The 27,753-nt window shown below is 39.1% G+C and overlaps 1 protein-coding gene across 15 annotated transcripts in view; it reads right to left on the reverse strand.

The window, feature by feature from the left end:
• The window catches only part of GABPB1 (GA binding protein transcription factor subunit beta 1), a 77,225-nt gene that overhangs the window by 2,354 nt on the left and 47,118 nt on the right, over positions 1 to 27,753 (reverse strand). For 4 of the 15 annotated variants that reach the window (NM_001194637.2, XM_028850505.2, XM_028850503.2 and 1 more), the window contains 6 exon segments: positions 6,820 to 6,935; positions 10,229 to 10,414; positions 18,887 to 19,000; positions 19,356 to 19,467; positions 21,311 to 21,505; positions 24,202 to 24,369. In NM_001194637.2, the coding sequence (NP_001181566.1) occupies positions 6,820 to 6,935; positions 10,229 to 10,414; positions 18,887 to 19,000; positions 19,356 to 19,467; positions 21,311 to 21,505; positions 24,202 to 24,369 (891 nt within the window). 15 annotated transcript variants of the gene reach the window in all.

A 27,753-nucleotide genomic window follows, 5' to 3' on the forward strand; every position in this document is an offset into this window, starting at 1 on the left:
ACACAAATCCAATCCAATGAAAACGGTATTCTTTCTCCTCTTCCTCCTCACTCTGCCCCTATTCAGTTATTGCAGGAAAAACAAGGAAAAACATTTCAACGAACCCATTCCCACACCTCTAAGCAAGCACAAGGACAAAAGCTCAGCCTCCACAGACCAAAACCCAAGGTTAGTTTCCATGGTCTTAGGAATGAAGCAACCTCATCACAGATGCCCAGGACCTCTGAGTAGGGTGAAGGCCAGGGTTCGGACTGTCACAAGAATGATGGGTCCGCAGTGTACAAGATAATTGGTCAGAGGGAACTAAAGGTAAGTGGTTGGCCGACTGCTGGGGAGGCACAGTATGAGGTTCTTTCTCTCTATATCCTATTCTGTGTATCCTCTGCCTCCTTGACTCTTGTCCATTGCCAACACCAAAGGATTCCTCACCTTCACTATTCACACGGTTGGTCCACAAGCAGGAGCATGTATAATCCCCCTGCCTTTCTGTGATTCCACTTCCTTCCCCACAATGGGAATGAAGCGAGATCCAACATTTCTTTTTCTCATGGGCCCACCAGATGTGGGAGTGATTCATTTGGAATCCAATTACACAAAATGTACAAGTAGAAGAAAGGAATGCCCCTTACCTCCAGTTTAAGCAATGCCCAGGCCCTATCCTGCTGCCTCCTAACACTTCTTCTTCCCTCCTCTTATCCTAACTCCAGCCAAGATAGGAACAAGTCAGAAAAGACACCCTGGGATGAGTCCAAGGTAAGCAATCAATGCCAGTACCCTGGCTACGGACTGCAGGACTTTAAGGACACCAATGGAAGGGGTGAGGGGTGGAAGGTTGGATGTTACTTCCCAGGAGCTAGACCACAGCTCTGGCAGGAGTGTCCACAGCCATGCATGTGTTTTAAAATGTTACGTGTGGCCGGGCACAGTGACTCACACCTGTAAAGCCAGCACGTTGAGAGGCCAACGCAGGCGGACCACTTAAGCCCAGGAGTTCGAGACAAGCCTGGGCAACATGGCAAAACCCCTACAAAAAAATACAAAATTTAGCCAGGCATGGTGGCATGCGCCTATCGTCCCAGCTACTTGGGAAGCTGAGGCAGGAGAATCACTTGAGCCCAGGAGGTTGAGGTTGCATTGAGCAACTCCACTGCACTCTGGCCTGAGTGACAGAGCAAGACCTTGTCTCAAAAAACAAGAAAAAAGAAAAAAACAAACACAAACTTACATGTATGTGAAAAATAACACCAATCCTTTGGTAGCCAAAGTTTCGAACATGGGTAAAAATTTACCTTGATTTAGCAGGAAATATTGGAAGAGGTTAACTCTAAAGCATCTTCTAGTATTACCTATTTATTAACATTTAGAGTCAGGAAAGGATTCACAATTATCGCAGAAGATGAAAGCAAACCGAGTGAGGTAGTCTAACAGTGAAAAGAGCCTAACCCTATTTTCCATATTGCATATTTTAACTTCAAGAAGTACAATTTATCTTGATAAAAATGAAAAGATAGCTCCCTTCTGCCTACTAGGTGAAATAAAAAACTCATTTTCACAGCATTTTTTGGCTAATTCTATAAAACCTAGAAGACAAAGATCATTAGCACTGCATGCTGAATACATTTAATCTTTAAGATTGAAAGTATAATTAACACTATACTTTTTTTTTTTTTTTTTGAGACGGAGTCTCGCTCAGGCTGGAGTACAGTGGTATGATCTCGGCTCACTGCAACCTCCACCTCCCGGGTTCACACCATTCTCCTGCCTCAACCTCCCAAGTAGCTGGGACTACAGGTACCCGCCATCACGCCCGGCTAATTTTTTGTATTTTTAGTAGAGACGGGGTTTCACCATGTTAGCCAGGATGGTCTTGATCTCCTGACCTCGTGATCCGCCTGCCTTGGCCTTCCAAAACACTGGGATTACAGGCATGAGCCACTACGCCTGGCCTAAATGTTTTTTAAAAGAGATAAACTGGGCAGGATATGTGAGCCGTTTGCTTGTGTGTAAACGTCAATTTTCTAACTGCCCTGGGCCAAACATGACAACTATGATTTTGTTTTAATAAAGTTTTATTGAAATATATCCACACCCACCCATTTTCAAATTGTCTATGGCTGCTTTCACTACAATGGCAGAACTGAGTAGTTGACAAAGAGACTGTAGGGTCCACAGAGCCGAAAATATTTGGTACCTGGCCATTTATGAAAAAACTTTGCCTTCTCCAGCCTTAGAAAAAAGAGATATGGACTGGGTGCTGGGCATGCAGTGGCTCATGCCTGAAATCCTAGTACTTTGGAAGGCCAAGGCAGGAGGATTGCTTGAGCCTAGGAGTAAGAGACTAGCCTGGGCAACAGGGCAAAGCCTCATCTCGAACTCCTGACCTCAAGAGATCCTCGCACTTCAGTCTCCCAAAGTGCTGGGATTACAGGCATGAACCACCATGCCTGGCCGCAAAACCTTATCTCTACAAAAAAATACAAAAATTGGCCAGGCATGGTGGTGTATGCCTGTAGTCCCAGCTACTCAAGAGGCTGTGAGGTGGGAGGATTGCTTGAGCCCAGGGAGGTCAAGGCTGCAGTGAGCTGTAAATGCACCACTGCACTCCAGCCTAGGCAACACAGTGAGACCCTGTCTCAAAAAATAAATAAAAACATACATAAAAACATTAATTTTAAAAAAGAGAAATGACCTGGATATGGTGACTTATGCCAGTAATCTCAGTAATCTCAGTTCTTCAGGAGGCGGAGGTGGGAGGATCACTTGAGGCCAGGAGTCCAAGACCAACCTGGGCAACATAGCAAGACACCCTCTCTACAAAAAGAAAAAAAAGCCTAGCCAGGTATAGTGGTCCCAGCTACTTGGGAGGCTGAGGTGGGAAGCTTGCTTGAGCCCCGGAGTTTGAGGTTGCAGTGAGCCATGACTGCACCACTGCACTTCTGCCTGGGTGACAAAGCGAGACCCTGCCTTAAAAAAGAAAAAAGAAAAAAAAAAAAAAAAAAAAACCAGAGAGAGATGTGACTATAAACATTTTTAAATTGTGGCAGATCAGGAAAGATAGCCATTTAAAAAAAAAAAAAAAAAAAAAAAAACACAGATTGAAAAACTTTGCATCAAATAAAACATTTTATAAAGTTTACAGAAATCAGTTTTTTAGAGAGCACTAAGGATCTCAAATCTACTACCAGTTAAAGGACACAAATATTTCATTAAAAATAAAATTTACAGACATGAGCAGTGACTCGCGCCTATAATCCCAGCACTTTGGGAGGCTGAAGCGGGCGTATCGCCTGAGGTCAGGAGTTCAAGATCAGTCTGGCCAACACAGTGAAACCCCATCTCTACCAAAAATACAAAAATTAGCCGGGCATGGTGGTATGCACCTGTAATCCCAGCTACTTAGGAGACTGAGGCAGGAGAATCGCTTGAACCTGGGAGGCAGAGGTTGCAATGAGCCGAGATCGCAGCACTGCACTCCAGCCTGGGCAACAGAGTGAGACTCTTTCTAAAAAAATTAAATAAAATAAAATTTACTAATAAACATATTTATCTTTAACCTCCATGGGAAAGAAAAGGTAAAGGTATTTCCCGAAGTCACACAATAAAGTAATAGACAAAATCTGTTACTCCTAATACACTAAATATATTTCTTACACATGTACAAAGATTAATTTCAATTCAGAATAGTCTAACGTTTATTTTTGGAAATCTGTAAATAACACTCTTCCGGAAAATATATTCAATGCAGTAATAAATGGAAGATAAAATTATATACATTATTGCAATTTGGTGTCTTATTCACACCTTTCTCTCCAAAAAACAAACCTATTTTATTTCCTATATTGCTATATGCAGATGTAAAGCCCACAAAATGTACAATACACTTTCTACAGTTTAAAGTAATTTTTCCAGAGACTCTTGGAAAACCTCTCCATTGTTAGTTGGGAAACTGTAAACATAAATTCTTAGCACCTTATTGTATTATTATTTTTTCTTTTGTCTCACTCTGTCATCCAGGCTGGAGTGCAATGGCGTAATCTTGGCTCACTGCAACCTCCGTCTCCCAGGTTCAAGCGACTGTCTCGCCTCAGCCTCCCGAGTAGCTGGGACTACAGGCGTGTGTCACCACACCCGGGTAATTTTTGTATTTTTTAGTAGAGGTGGGGTTTTGCCATGTTGGCCAGGCTGGTCTCGAACTCCTGACCTCAGGTGATCCACCCACCTTGGCCTCCCAAAGTGCTGGGATTACAAGCGTGAGCCACTGCCCCTGGCCAATTCTTAGCACCTTCTTTATGGAGAGTCACTCTGGGCATTGCAGTCACAGATACATGGAGAAAACCCAAACATTAGATTTTGTATAGAGTTAATTTTTAAATTTCTTTCTTTTTTTTTTTTTTTTTTTTTTGAGACGGAGTCTCGCTCTGTCGCCCAGGCTGGAGTGCAGTGGCGCAATCTCGGCTCACTGCAAGCTCCGCCTCCTGGGTTTACGCCATTCTCCTGCCTCAGCCTCCTGAGTAGCTGGGACTACAGGCGCCCGCCACCGCGCCCGGATAATTTTTTGTATTTTTAGTAGAGACGGGGTTTCACGGCGGTCTCCATCTCCTGACCTTGTGATCCGCCCGCCTCGGCCTCCCAAAGTACTGGGATTACAGGCGTGAGCCACCGCGCCCGGCCAAATTTCTTTAAGTTTCTCAATCTCAGCATCATTGATATTTTTGGGCCACACAATTCTTTATTGTGGGAGGCTATCTTGTGCATTGTAGGATGTCTACCCAGCCTCTATCCATTACATGTCAGTGGAATGCCACTAGTCATGACAACCAAATATGTCTTCTGACGCTGCTTTAGAGAAACTTTTTCAGTTAATGGCCAAGCTGTCCCTCAGGAGTATAAAAGTCTCCCCCCAAGATAACCCCATTGGCCACCTAAGAAAATAAATTCAAAATAACAACTTCACGTATTATAAGGAAATGATTACCTGGTTTGGTGAAAACATTGGCGGTCATCTCTTCATTCTATATCTCCAGCCTACCACTACCTGTATACTCACTGTATGCTTCCAGGTTTCTCTGAAATAGCCCTAAGAGGTCAGGCAAGCTTGGCTTGAACATTTCCAGTGATGGAGAACAAGATTTCCATTACCAGAAAGCTCTCTTTACTAAAATCAAAACAAAGCAAGCAAACGAAAACCACTGTTCTTCACACCAAGCTGAAACCGAATCTCCCTAAAGCTCCATCTCCTGGGCCCTAGTTATTTTATACACCTCTCAATTCATACTTCCCTGTTATTTACAGTTATTTTCCCTGGTCTCTCAAAGACTGTAAGAAAGAAATCAGGCTAAACTTTGAGGGAAACAGCAATGCTCCCTGGTCATTAGGTAAATAAAGGTACAGGCTGCACATTCATTGTTTAAAAATATAATCTGTTGAATTAAATAAGCTTACATTTAATAAAAAATTCAAGTAATTTTAAAATAATACTTTATTAAAGAGTTAAAGCGAAGTACATTTTTTTACCTTATGTGTCTGAAAAAGATCATCTGACATATCAGAAAAACAACAAAAAGTATTAAATAATAAGTATACTGATACCATTCAATGGAAAAATTGTTAGTTTGTGAATAAAAACTTTAACATCCTACACATCACTTTAAATCCTGAAGAAATAAAACAACCCAACATCAATATTTAAAGTCATAATTTTACCAAATATTCTGGTTAAACCATTAATCAGATTCTTTTAAACTCAATAATATATTTGTGGTGTGGCCAAAGATGTACCAGTCTTATATTTACATGAATTTAGAAAGGGTATTTTCTCATTGTCTTTAGTTTGACTTATGTTACCTTTTAGTGGCTTATTTTAAAAATCTCCTTTCTATAACAAGAACCTTTACAAAAAATTACTAAATATTCACCAAATTTACTACAAACACATATCAGATATAAATATTGTATGACTATGCTGACTTTTTCAATTCTCATAAAAACCCAAAAATGGAGACATTATTATTCTAAATTCCAGTTTGGAACACAATAAAACTGCAACTCAGAAAGATAAGATTCCTTGCCTCAATGCTAACAGTACAAGAGGTGGGATTCAAACTCAACTCATCTGATTTCAAGTTCAGTGGTTGCAGTTGTTCTTTCAAAGTTATTCAAGAATAACCTTGTTTTCATTTGATATAATTTATTATCAAGTTCATGGAGCAAAATTTTATTTACAGTCAGTCAAGAAAAAAACCTGTGAAGCAACTATGGTTTGGTTACACCTACAAACTGGTTTACACTTACAAATTACTCTGGGGGAGGGGAAAAAAAGTTGAATCCTATGAACAGCTAGTCTAAATTCATTTACTTTCCTTGAAAGAAGCAATTATCTACTGCTTTTAAAAAATAACCCATTTGACAAACATCGACCTTCTTTAAGAGGACCCCCTAGCCCAATTAGGTATTTTAGCTTCAGTTTTGAATGAAAAAAAAAATTTAGCCAATATATACTGGTATTTTCCTTAGTGACTTGTAAGAATGGTGTGTGTAAGTTTAAAATATAAAGGATGAAGTGCAAGAACCAAAGACATTCCAGTGTTGTCAAGATGACAGACTATTATAAAACAAATTCTTCACTCACTCATTCATTCATTCAATATTTATTTATTGAGGGCTTGCTATATGTATAAGGCAAAAATAAACAAAATGAAAATACTACGCACTTTCATTCTGTATCAAAACAATACTGTCAGTAATAAATATAAAAGACAAAAAAAACTGAATTTATTTTGGATGACTGCGGCAAAGCACACCGGGTAAAAGACTCCTTACTTCTATTTCTGCAGATTCCACCCGGTTTTCAATTATTTCGATACATTGTCTCTTAGCTGGTGGTTCTTCACTTATAACAGTTTCTTCAGCAATGTCTGTTGCTGGTACTGTTAATACTAAAATGAAAAAAAATTATGTATTACTTCATTTTCAGAGAGATTTATTAGAAATAAAACTAGTCTTGACACTGTTGATGCTACTCATCTAAAATAAGTACATTCCAAAACAATAATTCCAAATCATCGATCTGCTTTTTATGAGACTATCCATATATGTCTTCTTTATTACCTTCTTGCTTTTTTACTGTACCTACATATATTTTTTAAATTATATAGATAATATAATTTTTTAAATTATATAGATAATATATTCATTCATGACTCAAACATCAAAATATTTAACAAGCATATTTTGAGAGGCTTCATGCCCACCCCGACAACAGATAATCATTTTATTAATTATTATGTATTATCCTTATATTAATTGGTTTAAAAATTAGTATACATTCTCATTTTCCTTTCTTACGTAAAAGGTAGCATATATACAACAGATACATTGTTCTGCATCTGCTTTTTTCACTCCAGATACTTACAGTATCTTACATCATTACATAGAGAGCTTCTGTTTATTTAGCTTCTTAATATCCACTAAGTGGATATTCCATTATGAGCACTGAGAGTTCATAAACATTGCTTGTTTTTGTATTGGACTGTTGGGCTTTTTCTCAGTTTTTAGTAGCTCTTTATATAAATGTAATTATATAGAGAGGTTGTCCTTGCTTTGCACAGCAGTACAGGAACATAAAAACGACTGTGCAAGCTGAAATCACCTGAAGCCATCCTAATAATCACAATGGGGAAAATTATAATTGTTCCATGGCCTTTAAAATTTTTTGCCAAAACATGAAAAACCCTCTTAGTGACAGCTATAAATGTAAATAAAAATTTTAAAATAGTAAAACTAATATTTATTTAGTACAATGTAATTTAAAACATTAGAGATACTGAGAATTCGAGTTTTCTTTTTTATTCATGACATTTATAAATTAACTTGGAAAAAAATGAGAATTTATATCTATTAGACTGTACAGTCTATATAATTCACATGTTAACTATATATTTTTTATTCAGGAAGGCTTTAAAAGTTTATTTTTTTTAAATATTCAGTAGAACTCTCTCATTGCTATTCTTTTCCAGAGTGTTCCTTATTCTTCTTCCCTCTGCCCCATCAACATAAACTTTAGAATCAATTTGGCTAATTACAGAAAAAAACGTGATCTTTGTTATGGGCTGAATGGTACTCCCACTCCCCAAATTCACATGTTGAAGTCCTAACCCCCAGTACCTCAGAGTGTGACTCTATTTGGAGACAGGGTCCTTAAACAGATAATTAAGGTAAAATGAGATGGGCCCTAATCCAGTACTACTGGTGTCCTTACAGGAAGAGGAGATTAGGACACAGATAACACAAACAAACTGAGGTAGACCATGTGAGGACAGGCCAGAAGATGGCCATCTGCAAATCAAGGAGAGCAGCCTCAGAAGAAACCAAACCTGCCCCAAGACCTTGACCTGGCACTTCTAGTCTTCAGAGCTGTGAGAAATCATTAGTCTGCATAATGATACAGGTTTTGGAAACAATGTTACGTCTGCTTGATACAAATATTTTTAAAGCTTTCTTCTTTTCTAAAAATTAGAATTAGTTCTTTAACGCTTTGTGAAAGCATCTGACCCTAATCCAATTTCAGACCAGCTATTAGCAGAAGATTTCAGCAGAGTGGGACAGAATGGCCTCCCAGGCTTTACAGGCCAAGTGTTCCCTCTTCTACTGTTACAGCAACAAACTCCTTTCTCCAAATCTGGTCTCTGTTCAGTGTCATGCCTCCTCTGCCACTCAAAACCAAACCTGGTTTAGGTGAAGTTCTACCTCTAGCCCTGCCCTTCACTGGCCATGAAAGGCACACGCTCTATAATCCTACTCATTTTCTTTTCTTCTTTATTTTCTTGGAGACAGGGTCTCGCTCTGTCATCCACACTGGAGTGCAATGGTGCAATCATAGTTCACTGCAGCCTCAAACTCCTGGGCCCAAGCGATCCTCCTGCCTCGGCCTTCCAAGTAGCTGGGACTACAGGTTCACACTACCATACCTGGCTAATTTCGTTGTTTCTACTTTTGTAGAGACAAGTATCATTGTGTTGCTAAGGCTGGTCTTGAACTCCTGGCCTCAAGCAATCCTCCCACCTTAGCATTCCAAAGTGCTGGGATTATGGGCTTAAGCCACCATACCAGCCCTAGTCATTTTCTCCAAGATTATGTGTGGACACTATTTTTAGGGGGAGACAAGGTACAGGGCAATGCTTAGTTAGATACTTTCTGCAGCTTCTCTCTCTGCCTCAGTATTCGTGCCCTATTCTATCTTAGTCCTGCATTCAGCACTTCCTACTGAGTAAGCATGTTTATCTTTATTGCTGAGCTTAACCCCTTTTCTTTCCTTGATGCACCAGTGTGGATTTCCGTGAGAGTCCTCTTGCCCTCTGGCTGTAATGGCTTCAGATGCTTTTGGCAGCACTTAAAAATGTGGAATTCTGAGGTTTTCTCAGCCTTTTAGTTTTACTGAAAATGTAGTTGAGGCTTTTGTTTCATCTTGTTAGCCTTTGTGGTTTCCAAAAGGAGAAAAATGTTAGAATTCACAATAAAGCTGCTAAAATTTGCTACCATATTCCTACTACAAGTCCTAAGTCCACCTTTTTTTTTTTCTTTTTCTTTTTCTGAGAAAGAGTTTCTCTCTGTTCCCCAGGCTGGAATGCAATGGCACGATAATGGCTCACTGCAGCTTCAACCTCCTGGGCTCTAGCAATTCTGCCACTTCGAGCTCCCAAGTAGCTGGGACTATCAGTAAATGTCACCATGCCTAGCTAATTTTTTATAATTTTTTTAGACATGGGGTCTCACCATGTTGCCCAGGCTCCAAATTCTTTTTAAGTAGCTTTTTCTTATGTGATATTTTTAAAAGCTCACATGGTATTCCAATTGCATTAAATGATCTAGGAAACTATTGTCCAATGCTGATTTGAATTATTTATTTCAGGTATTATTTGTGGTGACATTTAAGCTCATTTTTCAACCAGAATACTTTAGGGCCAATTTCTCTTTCCACCTAGTATATACTCAGAGAAAGCAAGCTAATTTTAATTTTAATTAGCCTAAGCAAATAAAATTAGGTAATTAGGTGTCCTGCAAAGGGTTATACAAATACAACTCAAGGCAAAAATAAATTCTTTGGAACACATATCATAATTTCCTGAGAATTAAAAATAAACACAATCTCTTTGGACTGCAGAGAAGACTTAAAGAAAATAAAAATAAAATAAAAACAAACACAAACTTTATAAAAATGTCTACTACTAACCTTGTTGTCCATCTGGCATGGTCACAATGATGGGTTGACCAATTCCACTGGTTGGAATAGAGTGCAAATTTCCAAGCTGAATTCCATCTGTAACTATTGTGATGACTTGCTGACCCCCTGAACTAACTACTTGCTGAATGGCACCATCCACAGATTCTGCAGTAACTACTTCCTCCGTGGCCACTACTGGAAAAAAAAAATGAAAACTCAGCAAACATATGTAACAGTATGAATAGAAACCTATTATTGCTTTGTCTGCTACTTTTGCTTTCTCTGCTTCTTTCTTTTCTTTTTTTAAATAGAGACAGGGTCTCACTCTGATGCCCAGGCTGGAGCGTAGTGGTGCAATCATGGCTCACGGCATCCTTAACTCCTGCACTCAAGTGATCCTCTTGACAGCCTCCCAAGTAGATGAGACTGCAGGTATGTACCACCATCCCTGACTAGTTTTATTTTTGTAGGGATGAGGTGTTGCTATGTTGGCCAGGCTGGTCTCAAACTCATGGCCTCAAGCAAGCCTCCTGCCTTGACCTCCCAAAGTGCTGAGAATTACAAACATGAGCCACCACACCTGGTCCCCTGCTTCTTTCTTACCCAGGAAAATTTGTACATGGTTTTAAAACTCAGTCTCCAGTGGTGTTGGAAATATCTATGCAACCAGTTGATTACAAGTCTCTCGTAATTTACAATACATAAGTTTCAACTATCTTCACATGTGAGTGGTTAAACAATTTCTCTTCATTTGGTTGTATGAGGTATAAAATTTAGAAGATCTAATATCATGACGAAGGTTGTATCTGTTTCATAAAACCTCACAATTCAGTCGGGTGCTGGTGGCTCAGGCCTGTAATCCCAGCACTTTGAGAGGCCGAGGCGGGAGGATCACTTGAGGTCAGGAGTTTGAGACTAGCCTGGCCAACATGGCAAAATCCCGTCTCTACTAAAAATACAAAATTAGCAGGGACTGGTGGTGAATGCCTATAATCCCAGCTACTCAGGAGGTTGAGGCAGGAGAATTGTCTGAACCCGGGAGGCAGAGGTTGCAGTGAGAAAAGATCATGCCACTGCCCTCTAGAATAGGCAACAGAACAAGACCTTGTCTCAAAACAAAACAAAAAAAAATCCACAATTCATAAGATGAATTTGAATATGATTATACTCCATTTACATTTATATATGAGTTGACATACAGAATAAAGAGTATTCTCTTTTTGGATTAAGTGAGCAAGGATTTGCCTTGATAATAAGTGGTATACAGATGTGGTACTATGTGATAGTAAATAGTATAATATATTAACATTTCCACAAATAAAATCCCCAAATACGCTCTTAATAATTTATGAGAGCCTTAGAGAGGATTCTGGCAGCAAAAGCAGCACCTGTGTCCTTGTCTGGGTAGAGAAATTGCAAGTTAATACTGCCAAAATCCTTTCTCACAGGCAATCCTACACCCACTACTGATCCCAAAAGACATGTAGAAGTACATGGTAGCTTTATTCATACTAGTAAAAAACTACAAACAACCCAGATATTCTTTGATAATAAATAAACAATGGTAGACTCAAACACAGCAATTTGACTGTATGCAAAACATGGGTGAAACTGACAAAAAAACAAAACTAAGTGATGTAAACCAGACACAAAAGAATATGTACTGTCTACCTTCCATTTATGAACTGAGCAATGTTTATACAATGTTTACAATTATCCTCTGTGAGACCTTTGTGATAATTCCTCAAACTGCACACTTATAATCTATAAGCATTTCTGTATATTAAACTGCACTTCAATAAAAAAGCATCAAAAGGAATGATAGTAATGGATTACTATCCATTGAATTTTTTTTTTTTTTTTTTTTTTTTTGAGACAAAGTCTCACTCTGTCACTAGGCTAGAGTGCAGTGGCGCGATCTTGGCTTACTGCAACCCCCACCTCCCAGGTTCAAGCAATTCTTCTGCCTCAGCCTCCCGAGTAACTGGAACTACAGGTGCATGCCACCACACCCAGTTAATTTTTTTTTTTTTTTTTGTATTTTTAGTAGAGACGGGGCTTCACCACGTTGGCAAGGCTGGTCTCGAACTCCTGACCTCGTGATCCGCCTGCCTTGGCCTCCCAAAGTGCTAGGATTACAGGTGTGAGCCACCACACCCAGCCTGAATTTTAAAAAATCTTTCTATCTGATTCATGCCTATAATACCAGCACTCCAGGAGGCCGAGGCAGTATGATCACTTGAGCCCAGGAGTTCAAGACCAGCCTGAGTAACAGTGAAATCCTGTCTACAAAAAATTTAAAAATTAGCCAGGTTTGTTGGTTTACACCTGTAGTCACAGCTATTTGGGAGTCTGGGATGGGAGGATCCCTTGAGCCTGGGAGGTTGAGGTTGCAGTGAGCAGTGATCACAACACTGCACTCCAGCCTGGGTGACAGAGTGAGACTCTATCTCAAAAAAAAAAAAAAAAAAATCTATCATAATACCTCATAAAAAGGAGAGAAAGGAGGAAATGGGAAAGGTCCTCCTGATAGAAAGACATCTAATTAACATTGAAAAAAGACAAGTTAAGATAAATCATTGTAACTCCTAACGTAATAATTGCTTCAAGCGAGGATCAGTAGTGGGTGCTAAAAGCACTAGTAAAATCTTGTGGGGAAACAGGATATTCAAATGTTCTCAAAGTATCCCATCAAAGATTACTATTAGTTGCAAAGGGGAAAATCTACCTGAAAAGAGCCGGCAGTCACAATTCCACCAAGTGGTTCTTATCAGGATGGGCTGATATTATGTGCCTCCTTACGTGATGCACTGGGAGGTTACAGAATTCACTGGTGTTCTTCCTGGAAATGTCTGAACTAAATCTGACTATAAATGACATTTGGAGGACAACTTGAAAATGGACCATATATCAGATAATTTTTGTGATTAATGTTGATGTTTTTAGAAAATAAAATGGAGCTGTGGATACGTAGAAGGCTATTCTTACTCCTGAGATATACATGCCAAAGTAAAGGTGAAGTATATCATGATGTCTCCAGCCTCCTTTCATATAACTTGACAAAATAAAGGGGTGTGTGTGTGTGTGTGTGTGTATGTGTACATGCACGCATGTGTCAGAGAACATACAGGCATGCCAAGATGTTAATAGTTGGTGAATACAGGTCAAAGTTATACAGGTTCATCCTCCAATTTTTCTGTGGGTTTGAAAACTGTCTACATATAAAAAAATTAATTATAACTAGTTCAAAAAGAGGAATGACATTAAAAATTATTTCTAAATGGCATGGTTTTTAATGTGTTATTTACACATTACAAAAGTGTAATTACGAAAAGGGTAATTTTACAAAAAGTGTAATTAAATAAAACCACTCTACTAAAATCGAGCTACCATCCAGATACACAGTTGCTCTGAAACATGCTGAGTTTCTATCAACTCACAGTAGGGCATCATGGATATCAGTGATCACAGGATTTACTAAGACAGAGAAGCCATAAATATAGGAACTGCTTTTTTTTTTTTAAGGCAGGAAAAATACTAGGAAACTGGTTTTCACGATGTACTCAACAGGCCTGGCTTCGACTGTTACTGTGTTACTTAGTAATCAAGGATCACAATACAAACCACAGAACACTCAAAATGCAAACAATCTTTATGTTTTGAGCTCTCTTGTAATTTTTGTTTACCTTAAACTATGATTAGGTTTTATCACCAAGCACTTAAGAAAATTTCAGGAAGATAATTATAAAATGAAAAGTAGGACATAAAATAGTAATATAGTCAAAAGAACTACTAGTAGGATTTTCAAACACATTAAGTATTGCTTTGATTTTTTCAAAAAACTATCCATATGAAAAAGAAATGTTCACTTGAGTTGAATACTAACTACAGTTAGTAAATATTTTAAAGCTTAATCATATGTAAGAAATTTCTAAGATCACACACAAGGCACAATTCAAGAACTTTCATCTTTGCACTATTTGCAATGACTATTATTAAAATAAAAGAGTTCTTGCCTTTCATCTAACAAGCTTTCTTTTTAAGTTGTGCTATGGTAAGATATTTAAGAAAAAATTAAAAGGAAACCAATTATGTAAGACAAAGTGCCCCCCAGAAGCTTTAAGAACAATCTAACAGTAAAATGTTGAAACATGTAAGAATAAAAGAGAAAGCCTAAAAACTCTTACAAGATTATTGATTTTTAAAAATATATTTATATTCCAAAACATAAAGCTCCCTGGATTAAAAAAAAAACTATAACATAAATATTCACTGATCTAATTCAAAAGTCAAGTTGTAATATTTAAAGAAAGCCTAGATAATCTGCAGCGCCTTTGAAGACATCTGAGATCTCTTGTTCAACAAGAATTCTGAATTTGGATGCCATAAAAATGAAATAAGACAGGGAAGAACACTGTCTTTGAAATGCCCTAAAAGACTGAAAATTCTACATAGAAACATTTAAATAATAAAATAGAAACTATGGGCCGGGCGCAGTGGCTCATGCCTGTAATCTCAGCACTTTGGGAGGCCAAGGCGGGTGGATCATGAGGTCAAGAGATCGAGACCATCCTGGCCAAGATGGTGAAACCCCATCTCTACTAAAAATACAAAAATTAGCTGGGCGTGATGGCGCACGCCTGTAATCCCAGCTACTCGGAAAGCTGAGGCAGGAGAATGGTGCAAACCTAGGAGGAGGCGGAGCTTGCAGCGAGCCAAGATCACGCCACTGCAATCCAGCCTGGGCGACAGAGCGAGACTCCATCTCAAAAATAAATAAAATAAAATAAAATAAAATAAAAATAAAAATAAATAAAGTAGAAACTATGTTCACTGAAGAAAAAAAAAACTTTTCAAAGTTATTATGGCAGCAGTTTAACCTGAAATTAAAAACAAAAAAGCAAAAACGAAACAACCTCATGAGGCCCAGTATGTATCCCTTAAAGCCAACTGAGTTGTATTACCCTATTTTTTATACAGACCAAAAAACAATCTGCAAAACATATCTGGTTCAAATTTCACTTTTAGGAAGAATGGACGGAACTTTTTATTTTTATTGTTTTTCTTTTTTGAACCCCTATTTTGACACATAAGAAAGGAGGGAAATTTTAAAGGCACCAGATGCATTACACCTTTGGAAAAACCACTTTATTAGTAATTACCAGAAGTTGCTCTAAAGACAAAAAAGAAGGGTAATCACAGATGTGTATTTAATCAAGGTATTGTATAATTAGACCACAAGGAAGAATAAAGCTAAGCAAAGAAAAGTTGCTATAGGACTACAGGCTAGGGCTACGAAATAAGAGATGTATGAAAAAATATTTTTAAAGAGCCAGATAACTACACTACAGATGTAAGGCCTCCATCTTAACCAATCACAGCTTCTAATTCTACATCCCAAATAACCCTCTAATCTATTCACTCACTGTCTCTGTCAAATCTTCATTCACGCTATCACTATGATAACTCTTCCCTGGTTGACTGCATTAGACTCCAAACAAAACTCCCTTCCAAAGCATTCTTCTAAACCTGCCAAAGGATCATTTTTAAAGTCCTATATAATCTCACCTTCAGTCACCTTGAGTGACTCTTCCACTTACTGGGTTTAGCCGCACTGGCCTCCGGGTCCCCTAAAAAGTCAAGTTCTTTCCTGTCTCAAAAGCTTCACATGTCCCTCTTGCTAAAATGTTCTTCCCCAAACTTTTCCCTGACTAATGCCTACTTTAATTTTCAGTTTAAATGTTTCTTCCTCTAGGAAGATTCCATGATCCACTAGAGTGGCCTGTAAGCCTTAGTAGAAAGACAGGAAAATGTGATTGCTTCTGTATACTAATAAATAATGTACAACATGGTGGTGGTTTTCCTCATAAGAAAATATATATCCAAAATTCCCCCCCCAAAAAAAGCTTTCACTTTTCTGTCTATTCATTTTGGAATGACTTTCAAAATGAAAATCACACAAAATGGTATGAGTTGGAATTAGTTCCAATCTATCTAAATCTTACCCATTCTTTAGAGCACAACTCAACACATTCCCCTCCACCACACCCACCCCCAACTCCAGATAAAAGTAATCTCTTTCCACTGAACAACAATAGTAATTCAATGAGCTATTTTAATCATCCAGCACTGACAACCTGCTGTTATATTTGCTAGAACATCAAGAAAAGACAGAGGTATCATTTGGTTTCTCAATGAAAATATTATAATAGACATTCTAAGGGACTATTAATGGGACTATTAATGGATATTAATGGGACTACCATTAATATGTGTGGTATATGTCAAAAATGGTACTAACGTCATTTCCATTTTCTAATGGAAAGTTAATTCCACTGACTTCCAAATGGAAATCATTTCCATTTTGCAAGTCATTCCAAAATGAAGAGACATGAAGGTGCTATCTAAAGCCATAATTCCTGAGTGAAATGGCATGGTACCCTGGACTACCACAATTGCCTTCTCTTTATATATAGGACCATGCCAACCAGCTAGTTTCCATTTAAAATACAGTCCATCTGCTGCTACATTCTGGCTGTTTTCTACCCAGGAAAAATGTTTATTGTACCACTTAGCTAGTAAAAGAAAAGAGTATGAGCAGTAACAATCAGTGTACTGATGGAGCTTACACTATATTTTGGCCAACATCATTTTAAAAGGGCAAGAAAGTACCAGAACACTTATTTCAACAGACTACCTATTACTAGAAAAAGCTACAGAAACAGATACATCCCAAAAGTAATAGTGACGCTTTTGCTTGAAATAAGGTAAAATGAAAATTACACAAATAATTCAATATTGTGTAATTCAAATATCACAAACCAAATTATAAACATTCTAAAAGAGCCCACAGACCATGTGAATAAGCTGCATAAGACAGATGGTACATGATAGTGGTCACAGACACATACCTTGGGAATCAGTCAGACTTTGAGCATAATCCTCCTTTCTCTACTTAATAGCCACATGCCCTTTGATAAAATTATTCAACTTCCACAAACCGGTTTCATTATATATAAAATGGAGGTACCACTACTGTATTTTCCAGATTCTAACAAGCCCTTGAAAAGATATATATAAACATTTCGAGAATCAGGATGAGTCTGATAATTGATTTTAAAGAAACTGGATAGCCAGAAGTCAGAGAAATAATTTGTGGCAGATTTAGCTTTGCCTGAGTATGTGCAAATTGAGCTTTGAATTGTTTACTCTGGTGATAACATACTTAAACTTTTATTTATTTTTTATTTTATTTATTTATTTTTTTGAGACAGAGTCTCCCTGTGTTACCCAGGTTGGAGCACAGTGGTACAATCTTGGCTCACTGCAATCTCCACCTCCAAGGTTCAAGCGATTCTCCTGTCTCAGCCTCCTGAGTAGCTGGGATTACAGGCACATGCCACCACATCCGGCTAATTTTTGTATTTTTAGTAGAGATGGAGTTTCATCATGTTGGCCAGGCTTGTCTTGAACTCCTGACCTCACGTGATCCACCCATCTCAGCCTCCCAAAGTGCTGGGATTATAGATGTGAGCCACTATGCCCACCCATTACTTTTTTTTTTTTTTTTTTTTTTTTTTGAGATAGAGTCTTGCTCTGTCACCCAGGCTGGGATGCAGTGGCACAATCTCAGCTCACTGCAACCTCTGCCTCCTGGGTTCAAGCCATTCTCAGCCTCCCCAGTAGCTGGGATTACAGGGGCACACCACCACATCCAGCTAATTTTTGTATTTTTAGTAGAGACGGGGTTTCAGAAACATGTTGGCCAGGCTGGTCTTGAACTCCCAGGTTCAAGCGATCCTCTGACCTCAGCCTCCTGAGCAGCTGGACCACAGGCACCAACCACCACACCTGACTAATTTTTTATATTTTTTGGTAGAGATGGGCTTTCAGCATGTTGCCCAGGGTTCCGGGCTCAAGGAATCCACCTATCTCGGCCTCTCAAAGTGCTAGGATTACAGGTGTGAGCTACCATGCCCAGCCAAAGTAAGTTGTTTAAACAAAAAGTCACAAACTAGTAAATCAAGGGCCAACTTAGATACAGGGACATTTTTTTCTATGAGCCACAAAAGTTTTGTTTTGTTTTTCAATTAGTTACCAAGATTTAATGTTCTTTCAAAATCCAGATTCATACCTTCCTATTAAAAAACAGAATTTGGGAATACTGGGCTGATGACTATAATCAGTTAGAGCTCAGTCACAGATGACTCCCTGCCCTTGCCCCACTCTTCAGCCGGGCGTAATCTCAATCCTGCACACCTTAGCCTTTTATTGTCTTCCTGGCCTTTGTAAATATTTGAATCTCCAACTGTTTTTTTGTTTTCTTTTTTTTTTTTTTTTTTGAGACAGAGTCTTGCTCTGTTACCCAGGCTGGAGTGCAGTGGCGCAAACTCAGCTCACTGCAGCCTTCACCTCCTGGGTTCAAGCAATCCTCCTGCCTCAGCCTCCCGAGTAGCTGGGATTACAGGCATGTGCCACCACGCCTGGCTAATTTTTTGTGTTTTTAGTAGAGACAGGTTTCACTATGTTGCCCAGGCTGGTCTCAAACTCCTGACCTCAGGCAATCCACCGCCTCACCCTCCCAAAGTGCCAGGATTACAGGTGTGAGCCACTGCACCCAGCCTGAATCTGCAATTTTAATGTACACATTAGACGTGCTTTTCTAACCTGGAGTTTCTGAAGAATTGGACAATGGAGCAGATGCTTCAGCTAAGGCAGCTAATGTAGCTAATACTGATGTAGAAGAGTTTCCAAACTGAACAGCAGATACACCCGTTTCATCTGTAAGAAAAAAGAAAATAGATTTGAATTTCTAAGGAGCTTAATCCAATGCATATTTCTGATACTCTATTTACCTTATTTGACTCTTAAACAAAGCTTGGATAGCATTAGCTTTTGAAAGGTAATACTGCAGTAAATTTTGCAGTATCACCTTTCTTCAGATTGTTTTGTCTCATAAAATTTTTTTTGCCAGTTATGCCAAAGAAAACCAAGGTGGCTGATAGAATCTTACCCTTGTTCTCCAACAGTCCTTTCTTAAAATGATGAATACCTACTAAAGCATAAAATCCCAAAGCCTATCCTATATGCATCTCAATACCTGTTGCCTTGGATGAATTTTCTGAAGATACCAGACCTGTTAGGTTCACCACCCCTCCAGGTCCAATGATAAACTGTGGTGTTGCAGCATGTATTGTCACAGTGTCAGGACTCTCTGGGTTTGTGTTGATTTGGTTCTGCATAGCAATCTAGGGAAAAAATGACCACAGTGTTTTCAGAATTATAACCAGAACATATAGCACAAATTCTCCATATAATACAAACACACATGTAAAGGAATATTCTCAAAGAATAATCACATAGTACAAGTGGAAATATATGTCTAAGGTCCCCTGACAGTGTAGGGGCACACTATGGGTATATATTTATATCCCGAGTCCCCCTCCTAGGTAAAGCAGCAAAATCCTGGGAGAGGAGAAATGAGTATCTAAAAGGTTTTTAACAGAACAAAGAACAACTGGACATCAAGCCGGTTGAGGTGGCAGGTGCCTGTAATCCCAGCTATTCAGGAGGCGGAGGCAGGAGAAGTGCTTAAGCCCAGGAATTTGAGACCAGCATGGGCAACATAGTGAGACCCCCATCTTAAAAAAACCAAAACCAGGCCGGGCGCGGTGGCTCAAGCCTGTAATCCCAGCACTTTGGGAGGCCGAGACAGGCGGATCACGAGGTCAGGAGATCGAGACCATCCTGGCTAACACAGTGAAACCCCGTCTCTACTAAAAAACACAAAAAACTAGCCGGGCGCGGTGGCGGGCGCCTGTAGTCCCAGCTACTCGGGAGGCTGAGGCAGGAGAATGGCGTGAACCCGGGAGGCGGAGCTTGCAGTGAGCTGAGATCCGGCCACTGCACTCCAGCCCGGGCGGCAGAGACTCCGTCTCAAAAAAAAAAAAAAAACAAAACCAAAACAAAACAAACAAACAAAAAATATTTCTGTAGCTATAGAAATTTAATTATTTCTTCTATATTTGGCAATACATAATACCACATATATAAAGCATGTCCTTCTCAATTAATCGTTCCCCATCTTCAACCCCCAAACTGCACTCCTAAGAGTAAAAGGAATGGAAAGAGGCATGGTAGAATTCATTTTCCTGAACATAAAACATCTTTTAAGTAACTAGTGAAAGCTCAAAGGAGTTAGACAGTCTTAGAAAAGAAGAGTTCTACTGCTGGGATCAGGAACAAACAGGCAAGAAGAGGCATTAATTAAAGAAGATAATTTATATTATGTCATATGGCTGAAAATAAGAGAAGTAATGTTAGTTACTAGAAAAATCTTCCCAAAAGCCAAAAACAGCAGATCTTTTTGAGGATGTTGAAAAATAAAAGAAACAAATCAAACTGCACCACTCACTCAAGGGATGTTATTACGGTTGCTAATATATACATTTTTTAATTTTTATAAAGTCATTTATAGTAGACCTGGAAAAATCATATAGTATCAAAATGCAACAAAAATAATAGAATAAAATGTCTAGGGCCAGGCGCAGTGGCTCACACCTGTAATCCCTGCACTTTGGGAGGCCGAGGCAGGCAGATCACCTGAGCTCAGGAGTTCGACACCAGCCTGGGCAACATGGTGAAACACCACCTCTACTAAAAATACAAAAAAATTAGCCGGGCGTGGCAGCATGCACCTGTAGTCTCAGCTACTCAGGAGGCTGAGGCAGAAGAATTGCTTGAACCCAGGAGGCAAAGGTTGCAGTGAGCCAAGATCGCACCACTACACTCCAGCCTGGGTGACAGAGCAAGACTCTGGCTCAAAAAAAAAAAAGTCTAAAGGGAAATTTAGAAACTTAAAAATCAGAAAGTCATCACCTTATCTAACGTTAATGAAAAGACTGGCCTTATAATCAAGAAAATGAATAGTAATAAACAAAGAGGAAGTGAAAGAGAAAAAGGCCTATCCAAAATAACTAAGCCTAAAATGAAAGGCTACAAACGAAATAGTTTAAATCATCCACAATATAAGAGATCCCTCTACTGATAATTCTTTTTCTTTATGTTCTTAAATTAAAAGTCAAAAGTTACCTGTAATATCTCTGCTAAATCTTCATTTCCATTGTCTATTGAAATATCAAATGCAGTTTTACAAAATTTACTTTGCGTGTGTACATCAGCACCATATTTGATTAAAAGTTCCACCACCTCTTGATGATTGTGTTCTGTGGCCCAATGGAGAGCTGTCATCTTTAACATGTCCTTTGCATTGACATCAGCACCATGCTACAAAAATATTTCAAAGAGATTACTAACATATGAAATATTATATTAAAAATTCCTGATATGAAATTATTAGTCTGTGCTTTAAAGTAAGAACAAATAACATAATCAATTCTTTATTTGTATATGTTAAATACATGTTCCAGGCCAGGTACAGTGGCTCACACCTGTAATCCCAACACTTTGGGAGGCCGAGGCGGTTGGATCGGCTGAGCTCAGGGGTTTGAAACCAGCCTGGGCAACATGGCAAAACCCCATCTCTACAATACAAAAAAACACAAAAAATTAAGGGCCAGACATGGTAGCTAACATCTGTAATCCCAGCACTTTGGGAGGCTAAGGCAGGCAGATAACTTGAGGTTAGGAGTTCGAGACCAGCCTGGCCAACATGGTGAAACGCCATCTCTACTAAAAATATAAAAATTAGCCAGGCACAGAGGCACACACCTGTAATGCCAGCTACATGGGAGACTGACACAGGAGAATCACTGGAACCCAGGAGGCAGAGGTTGCAATGAGCCAAGATCATGCCACCGCACTCCAGCCTGGGCAACAGAGCGAGATGCTATCTCAAATAAATAAATAAATAAATAAATAAATAAATACAAAAAATTAGCTGGGTGTGGTGGCACACAGCTGTGATCCCAGCTACTCAGGAGGCTGAGTTGGGAGGATTGCTCGAGCCTGGGAGGCAGAGGTTGCAATGAGCCAAGATTGCACCACTGCACTCCAACCTGGGTGACAGAGTGAGAGCCTTTCTCAGAAAAAAGAAAAAGAAAATAAAAAAAAATATATATATATATATATATACACACACACACACACATACACATGTCCCAGCAATCACCACTTAATCTGTCACTTACAATCACCACTTAATCTGTCAACTTAATCATTTTTCTCTCATGCTGAATTTCCTGTTTTCCTTCTAATTTCTTAGGAATGAGGCAATTATTTTTTCAGTCACCCAGCTATGGGCATAAAGAGCTAGAATGGCATAAGAAATGAAGGAAACTATAAGCATTCCTCTAAAAGCTTATTTAATGTTTGTATAGCAGCTGGTCCCTTGGTTCCTCATTTCCACAAAAAAAAATCTTTTGCTTTCAAAACCACTGTAACCCAGAAAAAATAAAAATAAAAAAATTATAAAAAGAAAACCAGTGCACCATAAATAACTGAAAGTAAGCTAACTAGAGATATAGTGTCCAATATGACAGTCAATAGACACATGTAGTTTTTGAGCATTTGAAATGCTGCTAGCCAGAATAGAGATGTGCTATATGTATAAACACACACTGAGGCCAGGTGCAGTGGCTCATGCCTGTAATCTCAGCACTTTGGGAGGCCAAGGCGGGCAGATCACCTTAGGTCGGGAGTTCAAGACCAGCCTGACCAACATGGAGCAACCCTGTCTCTACTAAAAATACAAAAAATTAGCGGGGCCTGGTGGTGCACGCCTGTAATCCCAGCTACTCGGGAGGCTGAGGCAAGAGAATCACTTGAACCTGGCAGGCAGAGGTTTCGGTGAGCCAAGATCACACCACTGCACTCCAGCCTGGGCAACAAGAGCAAAACTTTATCCAAAAAAAAAAAAAACACACACATTGAAATTGAAAAACATACCAAAAAAATAGAATGTAATACATCTCATTAATAATTTTTGTACTGGACTGGGCGTGGTGGCTCACCCCTATAATCCCAGCACTTTGGGAGGCCGAGGCAGGCAGATCACTTGAGGTCAGGAGTTAGAGACCAACCTGACCAACATGGTGAAACTCCATCTCTACGAAAAATACAAAAATTAGCCAGGCGGGTTAGCGGGCACCTGTAATCCTAGCTACTCAGGAGACTGAGGCAGGAGAATTGCTTGAAACTGGGAGGCGGAAGTTGCTATGAGCCAAGATCGTGCCACTGCACTCCAGCCTGGGCAACAAAGCTAGACTCCATCTCAGAAAAATAATAATAATAATAATAATTTTTATACTGATTTCATGTTGAAATGATAATCTTTGTATATATTGGGTTAAATAAAATATAAAATTAGAATTACTTTTTAAATGTAGCTACTGGAATATTTAGAATTACAGTATACGTGATTTGCATTTATGGCTTCCACTGTATTTCTTTTTGATAGGCTGATCTAGAGGCCAGAATAAGAAGGATCAAGCAGAACATCTATCACTCTATGTTTCAAAATTTTCTACAAGGTCAGGAGTTCGAGACCAGTCTGGCCAATATGGTGAAATCCCATCTCTACTAAAAATACAAAAATTAGCTGGGCGTGGTGGTGGGTGCCTGTAGTCCCAGCTACTCAGGAGGCTGAGGCAGGAGAATCGTTTGAACCCGGGAGGTGGAGGTTGCAGTGAGCCGAGATGGTGCCACTGCACTCCAGCCTGGGTGACAGAGAGAGACTCCGTCTCAAAAAGAAAAAAGAAAAAAACGCTGTAGTCCCTCACCATAAGATAGACCAAGGTCCAAGAAATAAATTAGTTGACTTAACTAAGAATATACCTAAAGAAAGTTTTGTCCCTCATGAAATGAAAGCTGTAAGATAATTTTCATTTAATGGGCTTATACACACAAAAAATGAAATACTATAGATAAAATACTAAGTACGCATTTAACAAAAACTAGTTCCCTCTCCTTCTTATAAAACTCTAAAGCCTTTTAAAAGCAAAGTGCAAAAAGAGAACACATACCTTAAGTAAAACCTCTACTATGCTGGCATGGCCCTCAGAAGCTGCCATATGTAATGGTGTTCGGTCCACTTTGGTTCTGGCATCTCTGCTTACACCAGCTCGGAGCAGTACCTCTGTGGTGGAATAATGACCATACTGTGCTGCTAGATGAAGTGGAGAAGTTCCCAACTGTACCATAGAAAAAAAAAAATCCACATTTACAGTATTGTTAGTACACTTCTGTTTATATAGTAAAGATTTTCTTTACATTATCTGTTTACATAGTAACTCAAAACTCAAAAGAAATGACTAGATTCATGCTTATCACATCCTCTTCATAGATGCCTTGAAGAATTCCCACTCTCAATGAAGAAAAAAATCCAGTATTTCCTTTAATTCAAATTTTCTTTCTTCATTATTTTTTATCAGATAAACTGCCTGAACAAAATTAATTTCATTAGAAATTAAGAGACAGTGGCCAGACGTGGTGGCTCACACCTGTAATCCCAGTACTTTGGGAGGCCAAGGCAGATGGATCACTTGAGGTCAGGAGTTCAAGACCAGCCCGGCCAACATGGTGAAACGCCATCTCTGCTAAAACCACAGAAATTAGCCGGGCATGGTAGCATGTGCCTGTAATCCCAGCTACTCAGGAGGCTGAGGCAGGAGAACCACTTGAACCCGGGAGGCAGAGGTTGCAGTGAGCCAAGATTGCGCCACTGCACTCCAGCCTGGGCAACAGAGCGAGACTCCATCTCAAAAAAAAAAAGTTCACTATGTTATGAAGAGATTAAGTGGGATATATGTATAAAAGTCCTTAGTCCTATCTCTCTCTCTATATATATATTTTTTGTTTATTTGTTTGTTTGTTTGATTGATTGTTGTTTGCTTAATTAGAGACAGGGCCTCACTGTGTTGCCCAGGCTGGGGTGCAATGGCTATTCACAGGTACAATTATCACACACTACAGCTCTGAACTGCTGGGCTCAAGCAATCTGCCCACCTCAGCCTCCAGAGTAGCTGGGACTACAGGCACACACCAACGAACTTAGCTAAACCTTACATTTTCAAGCGAAGGTCATCTCAGCAGATCAAATAAATTCCTTAAACAATCCTTTCTTTCTCCATGCTTTGTCACTTTTTCTTTATCTAACCTTTTCTATACTCTTAAATGTCAGTATTTAATGAAAATATCTCAACAGCCAATTTAGCAACCAGGAGCTTTGCTCAGTTTGACATTAGGATCTACTTTTTTATTTTTGTCTTCTGAGACTTTCCCTTCTTGGTTATTGATGCAAAACATATACACATATATGCAGGTTTTTTTGTTTTGTTTTGTTTTCTGAGACAGGGTCTCACTCTGTCACTCAGGCTGGAGTATAGTGGGGTGATCACAGCTCACCGTATCTTCAAACTCCTGAGCTCAAGCGATCCTCCTCCCTCAGCCTCCCAAAGTGCTGGGATTATGGATATGAGCCACCACACCTGGCCATGTAGTTTTTGTAGCTTTTGGGGGTTTTTTTAAATTCATTTTTTTAGAGACAGGTTCTTGCTCTGTCGCCCAGGCTAGAGTGCAGTGGAGCAATCGTAGCTCACTGTAACCTCTAACTCCTGGGCTCAAGCGATCTTCCATCTCAGCCTCCAGAATTATACTGCATGTATTTCTCTGTGACTTGCCTTCTTTTGCTCGATATTATATTCATGAGATTCACCATGTTAATAAATGTAAGTATAGCTTGCTAATTTTCTGTGTTCTATAATATTCCATTGAATGAGTAAGCCACAATTAATTTAACCAGTATTGATGAATATTCGGGTTGTTTCCAGTTTTGTGTTATTATGAATAATGTTGCTGCTAAATACAGAAGTCTTGTATATGTTTCAGGCACATGAACACATTTCTCTTGGGAATAGTCTTAGAAGCCCAACTGCTACATCATACAGTATGTACATCTTCAAATTTACTATGTGCTGCCAAACTGTCTTCCAAAACGATTATACCAATTCCACACTTCCACCAAAAATATGTGAGAGTTCCCACCATCTCCTCACCAAGCCTTGGTACTGATCAACTGTTTTTGCTAATCTTGTGGATATATAATAGTTTTTCATGATTTTCCTCTGCATTTGCCTCAATCTTAATGTAGTTGAGTATCTTTTCATGTTTATTAATCAAACTTTCTCCTTGATAAAGTACCATATAAAGTCAGTCTTCTATGGCCTTGTCTTTTTATTGCTAACCCATGGAAATTCCTTATGTATTATGGATACTAATCCTTCTTAAGATCTTTTTGGCTTTGGGAGGCCGAGGCAGGTGGATCACAGGGTCAGGAGTTCAAGACCAGCTGGCCAACATATTGAAACCCCAACTCTACTAAAAATACAAAAAATTAGCCAGGCATGGTGGCAGGTGCCTGTAATTCCAGCTACTTGGGAGGCTGAGGCAGGAGAATCACTTCAACCCGGGAGGTAGAGGTTGCAGTTAGCCAAGATTGTACCACTTCACTCCAGCCCAGGCAACAGTACGAGACTCCATCTCAAAAAAAAAAAAAAAAAAAAAAGATCTTTTTGTCTTGAGGTACTACAACATCACTATGATGTATCTAGATATGGATTAGTTTTTAAATTGATTCTGCTGGAGATTTCTTAGGCTACTCAAATCTGTGGGCTGCCATCTTTCATCAGTTCTGGAAGATTATCAGCAATTACCTCTTTGAATTATTTCATCCCTATTTTTGCTCTTTTTGTGGATCTATGATCAGATATTAGACTTTCTCACATGATCCTTCATGATTCCTAACATCTCTTTTACATTTTCTATCTATTTTTATCTGTGATATAGTCTGGATCATCTTTTTTCATACCTTTCAGTTTACTAATTTTCTCTTTAGCAGTTTCTAATCTGTTACTAAAATTTTATCTCAAGTCCTTACAGGTCTGCTTCTGTTGACAGTTGTTTTAGCAGGTTACTGTTCAAACTGGCATGTGTCCATGTGTTTAGTTATTTCTGACTGCTCACTTTCCTTTGAATTTCATTTGTGGATATGAAGCCTGGGATGAAGCCAGGTTCCTCCAGAGAGGATACTCATCTGCTTCTGTCAGGAACCTGGGGTAATCCCTAGTCCAAAGATCACTTCAAACTCATTTCTCAGCTTACAGTTTTTTAGACTACACAAGTATTTATGAGTTCAGGCTGCAAGTGTGTACAAAGGATGCCTTGTGATTCCGAATTCTCACCATCAGATTTTTTTCCTCTCTCCATTTGATGTCTTGGTTCACATCAGCTTATTATCTTTGCAGCATCATGGCAACAGGGACGAGGGCAGGAGCAGATAGGAGGAGAGACAGGGTATTCCTGCTTAACCTTACACTGAAGGTGCAGCTCTTTGGAATTCCAGAATTTATGACAAGAGATCTCCTATCAGACTTCTCTCCATGAACAGTCTCAGGTCTTTATCTTTAGTACCCCAAGTCAGTGAGGTAGAAAACCCACCAGACAAGTGTGAGTTCACCTAATGTTCTCTAGGTAAAATTTCTCTGGGTTTTAGCCTTCACTTGGTTTTTCAGGTTGAT

Source organism: Macaca mulatta, chromosome 7 (assembly GCF_049350105.2).
Source record: "Macaca mulatta isolate MMU2019108-1 chromosome 7, T2T-MMU8v2.0, whole genome shotgun sequence".
Classification (NCBI taxonomy): Eukaryota; Metazoa; Chordata; class Mammalia; order Primates; family Cercopithecidae; genus Macaca; species Macaca mulatta.